At 52.9% G+C, this 14,051-nt stretch overlaps 5 protein-coding genes across 5 annotated transcripts; 3 read left to right on the forward strand and 2 right to left on the reverse strand.

Moving 5' to 3' along the window:
• Positions 1-1,662: 1,662 nt before the first annotated feature.
• Positions 1,663-3,660, forward strand: COCMIDRAFT_27322 (uncharacterized protein; the record flags this gene model as incomplete). Its single annotated transcript, XM_007690938.1, has 7 exons — positions 1,663-1,809; positions 1,860-1,930; positions 1,983-2,015; positions 2,078-2,250; positions 2,299-2,705; positions 2,764-3,099; positions 3,166-3,660. 7 exons carry the CDS (start codon positions 1,663-1,665, stop codon positions 3,658-3,660), a joined length of 1,662 nt encoding a protein of 553 aa, XP_007689128.1.
• Positions 3,661-4,448: 788 nt separating this feature from the next.
• On the reverse strand, positions 4,449-6,120 carry COCMIDRAFT_98498 (uncharacterized protein; the record flags this gene model as incomplete). Its single annotated transcript, XM_007690966.1, has 3 exons — positions 4,449-5,029; positions 5,076-5,157; positions 5,203-6,120. 3 exons carry the CDS (start codon positions 6,118-6,120, stop codon positions 4,449-4,451), a joined length of 1,581 nt encoding a protein of 526 aa, XP_007689156.1.
• A 1,089-nt stretch (positions 6,121-7,209) lies between these two features.
• Positions 7,210-7,758, reverse strand: COCMIDRAFT_27324 (uncharacterized protein; the record flags this gene model as incomplete). Its single annotated transcript, XM_007690939.1, has 1 exon — positions 7,210-7,758. One exon carries the CDS (start codon positions 7,756-7,758, stop codon positions 7,210-7,212), a length of 549 nt encoding a protein of 182 aa, XP_007689129.1.
• A 425-nt stretch (positions 7,759-8,183) lies between these two features.
• COCMIDRAFT_6330 (uncharacterized protein) lies at positions 8,184-12,433 on the forward strand (the record flags this gene model as incomplete). Its single annotated transcript, XM_007690930.1, has 4 exons — positions 8,184-8,433; positions 8,490-10,925; positions 10,976-11,724; positions 11,774-12,433. 4 exons carry the CDS (start codon positions 8,184-8,186, stop codon positions 12,431-12,433), a joined length of 4,095 nt encoding a protein of 1,364 aa, XP_007689120.1.
• A 526-nt stretch (positions 12,434-12,959) lies between these two features.
• COCMIDRAFT_98423 (uncharacterized protein) lies at positions 12,960-14,001 on the forward strand (the record flags this gene model as incomplete). Its single annotated transcript, XM_007690967.1, has 2 exons — positions 12,960-13,202; positions 13,327-14,001. The coding sequence occupies 2 exons, from the start codon at positions 12,960-12,962 to the stop codon at positions 13,999-14,001; spliced, it is 918 nt and encodes a 305-aa protein (XP_007689157.1).
• Positions 14,002-14,051: the final 50 nt, after the last annotated feature.

Genomic DNA, 14,051 nt, shown 5'->3' on the forward strand with positions numbered 1-14,051 from the left:
AACTATGTCTGCGAGGTGAGTTAATGCGGTTGACTTGGATGGATCGGTAGGCGGGATGGGATGGGCGAGACATTTAGTTTAGAGGAAGGGAGGGAAAGCTGGGGGGTGGCGAATGAGGTTGGTGAATGCGGTGTTCATGTGTGGTATGGATTCACAGTGGATAGGGCATGGTGTTGTGTGTGAGGGTTGTAGCAGGGAGGCTTTTCCACGTGGGGAATGGGGTGCCTATGGATGGGTGGGGAAGTGGCGTTTTGGCAGAATATGGGGTTCCTTTTCATGCTGGGGTATTGAGATGCTTGTTTGGGGATCTTGATATGGGGTTGTGTTACTGGCAAGTGTGTGGAGAGGGATCTTAGGGCTTGGATGGCGTTGGTATTACGGTTGGGGGTTTCTTATGCTACTAGGAGCGGTGACTAGTGAAGATGTGATTACAAGCTTGAGCAGATCACGATGATGTATCGTGGGTGAGGTTACAGTTACACGTCGAGTAGAATATGTTTCTCCCCTCTAAAACATGTAGTATAGCACGTAGTCCAAAAAAACCACCCTACGAAGCGTAGACCACCTCTCCACAGTCACCCCTGCACATTCCATACAACCTTGCCCTCCCCTCCTCCCACCCGCAACGCCCCCATACCATCCCCAAACCTCCAAAAAACGACCAAACTACACATCACTCCCTCTTCCTTCTCGGAACAAAAAAACTCCTCGGCCCATCACTCAAATAGGAACCTCACAATGCACACCACCGCATTCCGCATCCGCACCCCCAGCACCAACCCCACCCACCATCGTACTCCGCACATTTGGCTTCCTCAACCAACCAATCACATACCCCTGTAACCCTCCAAGAGCGTCAGCAAGGGGGGTGTGTTTCCTGCAGTGTAATATGTCGAGTACCCGCCGTCACTGCAACTAGCCTCCGTACGGTACGGTGCGGATGGAGGGTATTACGTTTTGCGCGGCTTTAACGCGTACACCTCTCTCTTTTTTCTTTCCCACTTTCGACTGTGTGGTCTGGCATACGTAGCTACCATTTCCCTCGTATTCCCATTTGCTATTAAGGGGGTGTCTTTTTTTTTGTGTGTGTGTGTGTGTGTGTGGAGTAAGTAAGTAGGTAGTTTGCAGAGCTGGTGACCGAGGCAATCCGACAAAGTTGCGTACGTTGCATGCGCGCATGTATAGATGTACGCGGGTATTTTGGCTTCCAGGTTCCGTATTCTTTTCAGCCGTTTAGCCCCCATCCCCCGACACGCTGCTGCAACGAGTACATGGGCGCTGCTTGCTGGCGGTTTAGTGGCTGGTTTTGCGAGAGAGCGAGAGGACGTGGATTGAGATTGGGCTGCATTGGGGGAATATAGTCTGGCTTTGTGTGACGGATCCGTGCTTCCTTTTCTTTTGGGGCTAGTAGGGGCGGGCTGTCCTTAGAGGGTGAGTTTTGGCGGTCTTTTTTTTCTTGGGGTGGTCTGGTTGCGGGTTGGGTTGAGAGTTGGGAGTTGAACTTCTATACTTTTTCACTTTAGGTTTGGTGTGCAGATTTTAGTGGGGTTATACGGTACCTACGTACAGCCTTTGTTAATTCTTTTTCTGGACTATCCTTTGTCTATCTCTTGTCGGCTGCTGCGGATTGTCTGCCCTAGTCTATCGCGGCTTCCTGGCGCCATGGAGAAACGGATTCGTCTCCAGAATGTTGACGATGAGGGTGTGATAAGGCCGAGAGAGAGACGCTTGATGGCGGGATCCAAAGGCCAGGAGTTCGATCGCGATCGATATGAGCTGGCGAGAGTGGGAAAGGAGCAGGTGTTGAAGGTAAGCGACCTACTAAGCATTCTTACATATTCCCATCTGATTCATGACAGCGTCGCTTTGGGTTGGTATCAATGACCGGTCTGTCATGCGGCTTGATGTGTACTTGGGAGACGCTGCTCGTGTAAGCTTATGGGAAATTTAATACGAAAAAGATATCTTTATGCTGACGCCAGCTACTTTAGTGTTTTCTCAATAGGCTTCAACAAGTAAGTAAGACACCTCGGTTACGCATTGCATACTTGACGGCAAACTGATTGTTATGGTTTAGCGGCGGACCTGCCGGTCTTATATACGGCTTCATACTCATCTGGCTCGGTAACTTCTCCGTGTTTATCTGCATTGGGGAGCTGGCTAGTGCGGTACCGACGGCTGGAGGTCAATACCATTGGGTGTCGCTGCTGGCACCACAGTCAAGCAACAAATTCTTCAGTTATGTGACAGGTAAGCTCGGTTTTGGGAACATTTCCAGCAAGCTTCTAACTCTTGCAGGCTGGCTCACGGTCATTGGGTGGATTGCAGCTCTAACTTCCGTATGCTACTTTGTTGCCGACCTTATCCTACAACTCGTCAGTTTGAACGATGCCGACGGGGCTTATGCGAGAGAAGGATGGCATGGAACACTACTTCTATGGGCTCTCCTACTCCTCTGTGTCTTCATCAACGTATTCATCAGTGGCGCGCTACCCACCATCGAAGTTCTTGTGCTGATCGTCCATATCCTTGGTTTCTTCGGTATCCTCATCCCACTGGTTTACCTCACGCCAGCACACAACTCGGCCAAAGATATTTTCTCGAAATTCCACAATGAAGGCGCGTGGAGCACCCATATATTGGCGTTCTTTGTCGGTCTACAAGGCAATGCTTTGGCTTTTGTCGGAACTGACTCTGTCGTCCACGTAAGTTTAGAGAAACCCAACATCCCAACTCTTTCCACATTAATAACGACAAAAAAAGATGTCCGAAGAAGTCAAAAACGCAAGCACCGAAGTCCCCCGCTCCATGCTCCTCAGCCTCGCCATAAACGGCACCCTAGCCCTCGGCATGCTCTTCGCCGTCCTCTTCAGCGCCGACGACATCCCGCGCCTACTCCAAGACCAAGACACCCAAACCGCTCCCTTCCTCCGCATATTCCACCACGCCGTCGGCTCAAAAGCCGGCGCCACAGTCATGGTCTCCATCATCGTACTACTCGAATTCTGCAGTGCAATGGGCTGTCTAGCCGCCGCATCACGCATGACCTGGTCCTTTGCACGCGATCGCGGCCTGCCCTTTTCGCGAGCCCTAAGCATGGTACGTTGTCTTTACCCCCTTTCATCAGCATAAAATGTAAAACTCACAAAAAAAAACACCCCCCAGATCGACAAACGTAGCACTATCCCCGTCATATCCATCCTCATCGTAACCCTCTTCGCCGCCCTCCTCGCCCTCATCAACATCGGCAGCAGCACCGCCTTCAACGGCACCATATCCCTCGTCCTCGAAGGCTTCTACCTCTCCTACCTCCTCGCCATTGCTTTACTCCTCTGGCGGCGTCTCCGCGGCGATCTCGACGATTGTCCCGATACAGATACACCAACAAATACAGACATGCAAGCAAAGAGACTATCATGGGGCCCCTGGCGTCTCCGCGGCGCACTCGGCGTAGCGAACAACGTAGTAGCGATTGCGTATCTCTTCCTCATTATTTTCTTTAGTTTTTGGCCTACGCAGCCGGATCCGGATTTGACGAGTATGAATTGGGCGGGCGTGGTGACGGGGGGTGTGGCGGCGTTTAGTGTGCTGTATTATGTGGTGCTGGCGAAGAAGTCGTATACGGGGCCGGTGGTTGAGGTTGATCCGCGGGCGTTGTGAGAGAGGTGGGGGTTGGCGGTTATCATTGTTGTTGTAGGGGGTGGAGAGATTGATACACTACTGTAAGATTGGATAGGGATTCATTACTGTGATTGAGGGAAAAGAGTGTTGGCTGAAAATGGGGGGGAAGTCATGCTTTTAGATATTTTCCAAGGGACACGGTATGCTTTTTTGAGAAATGGTCAGGATAGATAAAGGATTGTCTTCACTTGGTGTGTTAGGAATGTACAGATGGCATGTGTATCTCACAACGTTACTTCATTGGTGCTGTTCACTTGGCTCTCATAGCACAATGGATCCAGTAGGCCAATCATGAAAAAAATCGGTATAATTAATCATCGACATTCGTGATATTCGTTAAAAGTTCTCTTTAATCGTACACAAGTTTCGTCTTTGCTCGTCTCTGGACGTATCCGAGACATTCGTTATGAGCATTACCTTTATCGTGTACGCCATTCGGATCAACCGAGTAAGAAAAAAAAGAAAAGAGAAACCACATGGTATATACAAAGGAGACAGGAAGAGAAATCTCTCAAAATCTAGCCGTAAATAATGAAAAAAGCATAGCCCATCATTCTTCTAGAAAGCTCCAAAAAGGTCGTCCGAGTTCGTCGGGGATATCATTGAAAGGCGTGCCTCCAGCTCCGAGGTGGGTGGGAGAAAGTGAGCGTCGAACTCCGCAGCTCAAGAAAGTGCGCCCATAGCAAGGGCCACGATCTTAGGATTTGGCCGATCCTTTCTGATGACAACTATAACCGTGGAAAAATACATATCAACGAAGTGGTTCTTTAATGGGCCGAGCGAACAAGGGCTAACCTACCCTTTCGGTCTCTGTCGACGCGCATGACTTCCCTCTTGGGAGCGCGCTCAACGAATTCGTACTCGCGGTCGCCTTCGCGCTCATACTTGAGCATCCGGCGTTCTTCCTCAAGCGAGCGGATTTCTTCGCGAATCTCGCGCTCGGTTCGGCGATCGTCGCGGCGGACGATTTGGCGGCCTTCGGGAAGGAAGGTGGTGGCTGGGCCGTGGATAGAAGCTGAGCGGTCGATCTCTACGTAACGCTCGTGCTCGTGGATTGATGGGGATGGAGCACGCTCTGATGGTGCGTAGACAGTTGGAGCATGGTGAGATGGGGGCGGCTGGGCGTAGATGATTTGTGGGGGAGGTTGGGCATAAACAACCTGAGGAGGTGGAGGCGGCGCGTGTACAGACGGTGGTGGAGGAGGCACTTCAATTACAGGTGGCGGTGGAGGCGGCGCAACGGATGCTGGTCGTGCAACTGATGGTGCGACTGATGCTGGCGGCGCAACAGATGCCGGTGGTGGTGGAGGTTCTTCCACGTTCTCCTCGTAGACATAAGTGATTTTCTCTGCAGATTGTTAGACAAGGCCTTGAGATGGGTGTGAAATCCGCACCTTCTTTGTAAGATTCACTGGTCTTGATAATTTCGTCAATGTGCTCCTTCTCGAGCGCCCGGGTGACGATGATGAAATCGTCCTATGACAGTCAGCAGCGGTCTAAATATATAAATGAGTGACATACCTCTTCTTCGTACGGGTATCCGAGATCGATGACGGCTTGCTTCTTCACCAGACGCTTAGGGAGTCTTGTCTTGCCCTTCTTGCCCCAGGTTGCTCGGGAAGGCTGGATTTCTTCGAAGCTAGAAATTGAAGAGCTGCGCGTCGATCTTGCGGCAGTGCTCTTGCTTCGTCGTATTCTGCTCTTCTCGCGGTGAACTTCGACTTCGCGGTAGTCCTCGCGTTCCCGGCCCCTTGAGCTGCGGTCGTCGAACCTGATTTCCTCGAAATCGTCCTCATCATGGAAGCGGCGAGGAGGTGACCTGCGACGCTCCCGGATAGGTAGTGGGATGGGGACATTGGCTGGTGGGCGGTATTCGTGGGTCTCATATCTCTCGATTCTCTCGACATCGCCATATCGAGGCATGGGTTTGCGGTCGAAAGTGTCTAGAGACGATTGACGACGGATATACTGCGGGCGGGAGGGCTTAGATGGGCGGGCAACATGGCGCCGTTCGTTGATATCAATATCGATGTCGATGTCCCTATCAATGACCGACCTGCGGCGGTAGGGTGCGAGAGCCTGGTTGGCGATTTCGGACGGTGTGGGCTCATGGAACAAGTCGGCCGGGGCACGACGCGGCGGAGGGCGGTCGTAGCGCTCATCTTCATGGAAGCGCTCTCTCTCTATGACAGCCGGGCCACGGCGGGCGCGATCTTCATGGATGTCGACATCGCGGTGGCCTCCAGGGTAGCGGTCGTGCTCTTGGTAGCGATAGTGTTCGTAATCATCAGGGCGACCACGAACACTGCCGCCACCACCACCGCCACCACCGGCGCCTCGTCGCATACGCTCAAATCTGTCGCGGTCCCATCTTTCACCACCACGCGGAGGCTCCTCAAAGCGATCCAAGTTGCCGGTCGAGGAGCGGTAGACAGACATGGTTGAGGGGAATTGTGTGGCTTGTTGGTCTGCGGGCGATGACGTTGTGCGAGAGGGAATAGTGCGGGGCTATCGGCCTTAGATGTACGTGTGTGGGTGTCCCACGTCAAAGGCTGGCTACACGTAACGAGAGTGTGTACTCGAGAGCCAAATCAGTGACGCAGAGGATGAGAGGGGGAGGGAGAAGTGGATTAGCAGGATTATAAAGGAGTTAGGTCCCAGATGATCTGGAGAGTGAGGGTGTGGGTGCGGCCGGCTATGGATGCAGGATTCGCGACAGGCTTCGTCATCGGCGCCCGCCCATGGAGGCCTTTCTGTCGCGTTCTGGCCTGGTCGCTGGACCGTGCCATGTGTGGATGCCATGTCCCCCTGGAGGCTTTTTAGTCTCTCATTTGTCACTGCGTTACTCGTCGTGCAGTTTCATGGGAGCTGCACAAGACTTGGGCGCTATCGTTGGGCATGTCGGCTGTGCTGCGGGCATGGCTGCATTGGCTGCCGCATCATGAGGTCAAACAGAGACAGGAACCGCGTCCTTTCACTCCAGAGGCATGGGTTGTGCCCAGGCTATCCTTACAGGCAAGCCGTGAATGCGCTCAGCATTGGATGGCAGCCATGTCGGCCGGATGAGCAACGAGGTTGTTGGCTGCCAGTGACGTCATGCTGACCACCAACCTTGGAAGATTGGCCGGGCATGCACGTGGGCCGCGGCGCAGTCATCCGCCTACTCAGTACTAGCCCTCCCTCAGCCACAACCCCAATGCAACATCTATCGTCGGCCCACGGCGGCGGCTGGACAGGGAACAACCGTCTGTCAGAACCGTCTGTCAGAACTGCCTGTCGCCACTGCCCCGTCCCCCCAGCTCACACGCGGATGCTGCCGAACCCAACTACCATGGGCATCAACACATGCAGCATTCGGACAAACGTTGCTGTCCAAAACACATCCTCACCATATGGAAACCCAGCCGAGTCTCGACCTGCCCCATTTCACCATGAAGAGCCGTGTCTGCAATCTATGTCGTTTCATACACATACAGTACTCGTACAAGTCGTCCGGCCGTTTTGTTCGTAGTAGCTTCATCACCTGACTCATTTTGCCCCCACAGCCTCCTGTATCTTCTTCGTCACGTACTCGACATCAAGCGGCCGGCCCTTGACTGCTCCCATGACCTTGCCCATGACACTGCCAAAGTTCCTCTTGCCCTCCTCCAGTCCCTCCACCACGCTCTTCACCAGCGAGTCAACCTCGCTTTCGCTGACAGTGGGAATCTCTTCGGCATACGCCTTGAGGATGTCCAAGTTCTGCTGCTCCTTTTCCACCAGATCCTCCCGTTTGGCATTCCGGAATTCTTCAATGGATGCCGAGCTAGCCTTGATCTGCTTCTGGATCAACGAGTAGAGGGCGCCATCAGTGGTGATGGGCTTGGCCGTCTTGGAGGCATTGATGATCTCGGCTTGCAGTCCACGGATCGTGTTCAATGCTGGCTTGTTCTTGGACCGCATGGCGATTTTGAGATCCGTGTGCAGGCGAGGTAGTACAGTGTTCTCCGGCGTCGAAGTAGACGCATAGCGGATACATGTAATGCGAGTAGGAGCAAAAAGCTGCCTCTGCAGCAGCGTAGCACGGAAGAGCGACATGGCCGGTAGATGTAGTTTTGAACAAGGCCAGTGACTGTATCCAACAGCGTCGTCGGTTGGACAATGCAATGGGCGATGGGGACCAAAAAAGTTTGGGGGGGGGGGACAAAAAACGCGCTCAGACGCGAGCGACCCAACTAGTCCGACTACTGATCCTGGTCTTTTGCCAAGCACAACCTTTTGTTGTCGCTCGTCACTTTTGCAGCTTGTACCTGAGACCCAGCGTCGCGAACCGCTCCAATCCTCTTGCTTAATCTTCTTCTTTGCGCGTCTCCTTGCCATTTTAGCCCCCTCAGTAATAGCGCGCAGCTAATGTGCACGTCGTATTCCCGGCGCGTTCCCCCAACCTCCACCTGAAGCTCGCCCTTCCCCGAGCCGCGACCAGCGCAGCGCAGCCTTCTAACACGACACAAACACTGCCCATCATGGCTTTTCAAATGGCGCCCGCGACGCCGCAGCGACCTACCCCCGGCGCTTTTGTCAACACGCCGGCTCCAAACCGACCTGGCTTTGCACGGAGAGGCTCCATGTCGCAACCACAGTCGCAGCAACAGCAGCAACAGCAAGTGCTGCCTGCACCCCCAGCAGAGAGTCCCATCGATCGCGCATCGCGGACTATAAACAGCATGCTGGACAGAGACAACAGATTCCCAGCCCTCGAGGCATACATCGGACGTAAGTAGCTGGCAGCAGCAGAACAGGCTAGTCGAGATGCTAATGAAATGGTCCAGAGGGTATCTCTGGTGAATATGAGATACCGAGTGGTCCGGCATGGGCGCCTTTTCAAAAACTGCGGTCGTATAAGCTCCCCGAGGCCGTCTTCGAGCAGGTGGACCATACGCAAATGTCGACAAGCATGGGCCTGTTCGCCGAGATCAACCACGCCTGGGTTGTAGTTGACAACCAGGTCTATCTTTGGGACTACACGCACCCGAACCCCGAGCTCGTTGGCTTTGAAGAGCAACCCAGCAACATTACCTGTGTGAAGCTGGTCAAGCCGCGTGCCGGTGTCTTCGTGCCCTCCATCGAGTACCTCCTTGTCGTCGCAACCGTGTCGGACATTTTCCTGATTGCTGTAGAGTGTCAACGGGGGTCCGAGGGAGTGCACGGTATCACAATGTACCGGACAGGATTGTCCACGTCAGTCAGGAAGATCAATGTGACCGCAATCGCTGGTTCAGATACGACAGGGCGCATCTTCTTTGGTGATGGACAAACAGAGGATGTATACGAGCTCAACTACCAACAAGAGGACAAGTGGTTCTCCAGCAAATGCAGCAAGACTAACCATGTTACCACTTCTATCGGCCTACCGGCACTGCCCTTCTACGGGACGACGCGACAAGCTGGTATCCAGCAGATGGCCATTGACGACACCCGGAACGTCCTCTACACGCTCTCCACCAACGGAACCATCAAGGTCTACTACATGCGTGCGCCAAACGTTTTGGAGAGCGCATTGACTCGAACACGCACACAGATTGAGACCATGTGTGGGCACATTGTACGACCGACGGGCGTGCTGGACAAGATGCAGATTGTCAGTCTGAGTCCCATTTCTAGCACAGAGGCGGACAATCTCTCTCTAATAGCAATCACTTCGTCAGGCTGTAGATTGTACCTGAGCACAACGTCTGGAGGTCAATGGAGCGCAAACAACACAAGTGCGCCAAGTAGCATGCAATTACGACACATTCGGTTCCCGCCAAACGACGGCCAGCCCTCGGCCCAGAGCAATTCGACCCAAGTACAGCCATACCAAGGAGGCACAACAGTCGGTTTTGAATCGAGGTGGTTGAGAGAAACTAAACTTGGAATTAGATACCCTCCTGGTGCTTTCTTCTCTTTCGTCCTTAGGTCGCCAAACGACCCGAATCATCACATGTTTGTTTCCGCGCCCCACTCCGGACTATTGGGTCAAAGGGAAAGCTCAGAACCTCCGCGATACACCGAAACTGGCCTGTTCACAGAACTCGTAGGAAGAGTGCAAGACATCGGCCTGGCATCTGAACCATTCTCAGCAAGGAACGAACCTCTCGGCTTTGGCAATGAGCTCGCCACCCAATTTGACAAGCCGCTGTGCGAATACGCCATCATCACATCGAACGGCATCGAAACTGTTCGACGCAGAAGACTGGTGGATATTTTTGCTTCCATTGTAAAGAGTGGAGGCCCCGAGGGTGCCGAAGCTGATATTCGTAAGCTCGCAAAGCAATATGGTCTGGCTGAAACTTCAGCTACAGCTTTGGCTGTTGCTTGCGGTCAAGGGTCAGATGTTGGACCAGATTCAAGGATTGCCAAAGTCACGGATCCCGAAGTGCTTGATTTTGCTCGTAGGGTGTTCATTGAGTTTGGCGGCAAGGCGCATCTTACAGAGAGTGCTACTGTAGAAGGCCTGAGCGTAGAGAACGTCCGCGCATCACCACGACACGATGGTATCGCCATGTATGTTGCGCGCATTGTTCGATCAATCTGGAACAGTCCCATCATCACAGAGACCGTCACTCCAACTGGGCCGGCTCTTACCTCGACTCACAAGATCACCAAGTTGCAGGAGGTACAGCGTTGTTTGGCCCAACTTCAGGAATTCTTGGAATCTAACAAGTCATTCATTGAAGGACTGGCCGGCCCAGAGGCTTTGGGGCGTGCAACATCGCGGCAAGAAGAGGTTGAGCTCCAGGGCGAGAACAGAGCACTCACTAGCTTGTTGCAAATGGTCAACAACATTGTCGAAGGCATCTCTTTTGTTCTAGTGCTCTTCGAGGAGCGTTTGGAGGACATTCTGGCCCTGCTAGCAGACCCCCAGCTCCAAGCAAGAGTTCGTCAACTCACCTTCCAGGGTCTCTTCTCCGTCAAAGAGGGCAGGGAAATTGCCAGGGAGTTGGTCAAGGCTATTGTTAACCGCAACATTACTAAGGGTTCAAATGTCGAGTCAGTTGCTGAGGCCCTCCGGAGGAAGTGTGGCAGCTTTTGTAGTTCGGATGATGTGGTCATCTTCAAGGCTCAGGAGAGCTTGAAGAAGGCAGCTGACATGGGCGCAAATGCTGAGCGTGGACGTATCTTGCTCAATGATAGCTTGAGATTGTTCGAACAAGTGGCGAAGAGCCTGAGCTATGAGAATTTGGCTGCCACTGTTGATCAGTACATCCAGCTTGAGTTCTATGCTGGTAAGGTGACTAGACTTGTATATTTTGAATTTTACTGACACATGATTTAGGTGCCATCAGACTTGCCCTCAAAGTCGCTCAAGAGTGGGACCGAGGTAACAAAGCCCTATCTTGGGTGCGGGACTCCCGTGACCATGTCAGCGATGCAAGCGATCCACGACGTCACTTTTATGAACAGCGCGCTTCTTGTTACACCCTCGTTTGCAATGTGATCGAGGCTGTCGACCATGCCTTCAACACCCAAGGGCCTGTGCCTGATGGTGTTATTTCCCAGGTCACTCGTCGCAAACATGAAGCGTACGAGCAAATCAACAACTCAGACGACGAAGTCTTCCAAAATTACCTGTACGACTGGTACATGCAGAACGGATGGGCCGAGCGATTGCTGGAGATCAACTCTCCGTTCGTAGTCGAATATCTGCGCCAGAGCTCTGACACGAACCTAGCTCACGCGGATCTGCTGTGGCGCTACTACGCTCATTACAACGACTACCTAAGTGCGGCGGAGACACAGTTCCAGCTTGCGAAGAGTACCCTACCTCTAACACTAGAAAAGAGGATAGAATACCTGTCGCGGGCCAAGGCGAATGCTTCAACGCGTATGACTGGGTTTTCGGAAACAGGAGTACGCAATCGCCAGACCAGGCAAGAATTGCTGCGAAACATTAGCGATCATCTTGATATTGCCAACATCCAAGACGATGTGTTGCAGCGTATCAAGGGCGATGAGCGACTTGTTGGAAAGCGGAGGGAAGACGTCATTGAGCATCTTAATGGCCAGATCCATCCTCTTGACGAGGTGAGTTTCTTTTGGTATATGTAAAATGCGTTTGCTGACATGCCCTTAGCTCTACCATGATTACGCCGACCAAGCAGGTTACTACGATATCTGCCTCCTCATTTACCATGCCGCCGATTACCGTAGCGTACCGGACATTCGCTCAACGTGGACCAACCTGATTGATCAAACCCACCGGAACGCTGTTGCCGACCGCCAGGCCGCGCCCTGGGAGGTTGTCGCACTGAAAGTCCAGGATCTTGGCCACCGCACCAACCTCAACGACAACGTGTTCCCTGTGAATATTGTTTTGCAGCTAGTCCTGCAGTATGACTTGGAGTTCTATGTCCATGACGCCAACGCGCCCAACGCTCAGAACCTGGCACTGAATGCTAACCTTACGTGGCCAATTGACGTTTTCCTCAAGCTGAACGCACCGTTTGAGAGCCTGGTCGCTACGCTCGAGGCACTATGGTACGCGCAGGAACCGCCATTCGCAGGCCGCAACCGCAAATTGCTCGTCAAGTGGATCATTTACCTCGTCGAGCAGTGGGCCACCGTCAGCCGGCGAACAGGCGCGCTATTCGGTGGACCTGAGAACGCAATTGGATTGGCCGATGTTATGCGCATCATCCTGGGCAGCGATGTTCTTGGACGAGATATGGATGATCAGTCATGGATTCAGAGGGCGCGCGACATCAACGCTGTTGTCGAGGAAGCTGCTCGCTAAATGTCTATATGGCGGAGGAGATGCAGTTGGAAGGTTGCAAAGATATACGGGAACGATGATTGTATATTTGGGTTTTTTTGTGCGTTACCATTCTTGCAGCGCGAGGCGTTGAATAGGTGTATCATCAGTATAGGGAGGGGACACTGGCGTCAAAAGCATGAGTGTGATTATAGCCAGATTTTTCTCAGGACATAAAGAAGAGGCCGGCAGAATCACAATCCAAGCTAACTCATTTTTTGTCTGAATCAAACTTATTGCAATTGGAAAGGGAATGGTGATTTGGAGCCGTGAATGCTAGTGATAAAGAATGTGAGCGCATCGGAGATAAGTAACTCGCTCCACATTAATCCCCGCCAAAGCCACTTTCCCCAAACATCATCACCATCCTCTACAATCCCCAATACAATAACACTCGTTACAACAGCTCTCCTCGGCTCTAACCTCACCCACACGTACAATGTGAACCCCAACATCCATCTTTCTCGAACATCATCACTACAACCAAACCCCACCTCCCCGAAACACAATGCCCATCTGCATATCCTGTCGCACCCCCGTCCGCACGCTCTACACGACCTACTCCAAAGCCGACGACCGCGCCCTCGGCAAAGGCGTCCGCCTAACACAATGCCCGCACTGCAAGAAATTCGCGGACAAATACGTCGAGCACGACTTCGTCGTCTTGTTCATTGATCTCGTGCTCATCAAAGCGGAGGTGTACCGGCATTTACTATTTAATCGGCTGGAGAGGGGGGATGACAGGTTTGATGTATTTCTCTCCTTCCTCAACTTCACATACCCATACACATCAGCCATATACATATATGCGCCTGGATGATCGGTGGTGCTTGTGAGTCTAAAGGTATATGCTAATGTAGAGGGGAAAAAAACAGCGTTCCATCCTCCGCCTCGGCATCCTGCTCCTCCTCTTCGACGTCTACCTCACATGGGCGCGCATCGAGAAGATTCCGCTGCCGGCTGATTCACCCCTCCTATCACCTTTTACGGCACCGCCGAATGCGTCGGCGCTGGGTGCCCCGCATAGCGGCGTGACGAATGCGATGGTGCTCCAGGCGTATCCGCTGGGCCTCCAGTACCTCTTTTTTCTTGGCCTAGTCACGCTGTCGACACTGGCGTTTCACTTGCCGATTCGTCTGCTTTGCGCGTATAATCCTGCGGGTCTGCCCGGTGTGCTGAGGAGGTTGTGGCAGAGGTGCATTGCGTATTTTCCCAATCCGACGCCGTTGTCAACGGCGCTGCTCGTGTCGTCTTGTACGAAGCTTTTCCCTATACTGCTGATTGTCTGGGAGTACGACTTGCCGAGTTCAGCGACGGCGGTGAGTTGGGCGGTTATTGTGAATAATATTGCGGCGCTGGAGATCTTAATGGATTGTGGGTATTTCAGAGCAGGGATACTGGTGGGTGTTGGGGCGGGTATGAGGATGCTTGTGGGATGGTCGATACTGCGAGCGGCTGGACTGGGGACAGGATGGGAAGGATATCTGAGTGAATGGACGGTAGCCAGTGCGTTCTGGGGTTGGGCAAGCAATGTGATTAGTTCGTCTTGACAACAAGGGTACGAGCTGGAAATGCATGTGTCGGTGGTTTTTCAAGCAAA

This window comes from Bipolaris oryzae (assembly GCF_000523455.1).
Source record: "Bipolaris oryzae ATCC 44560 unplaced genomic scaffold scaffold_88, whole genome shotgun sequence".
Classification (NCBI taxonomy): Eukaryota; Fungi; Ascomycota; class Dothideomycetes; order Pleosporales; family Pleosporaceae; genus Bipolaris; species Bipolaris oryzae.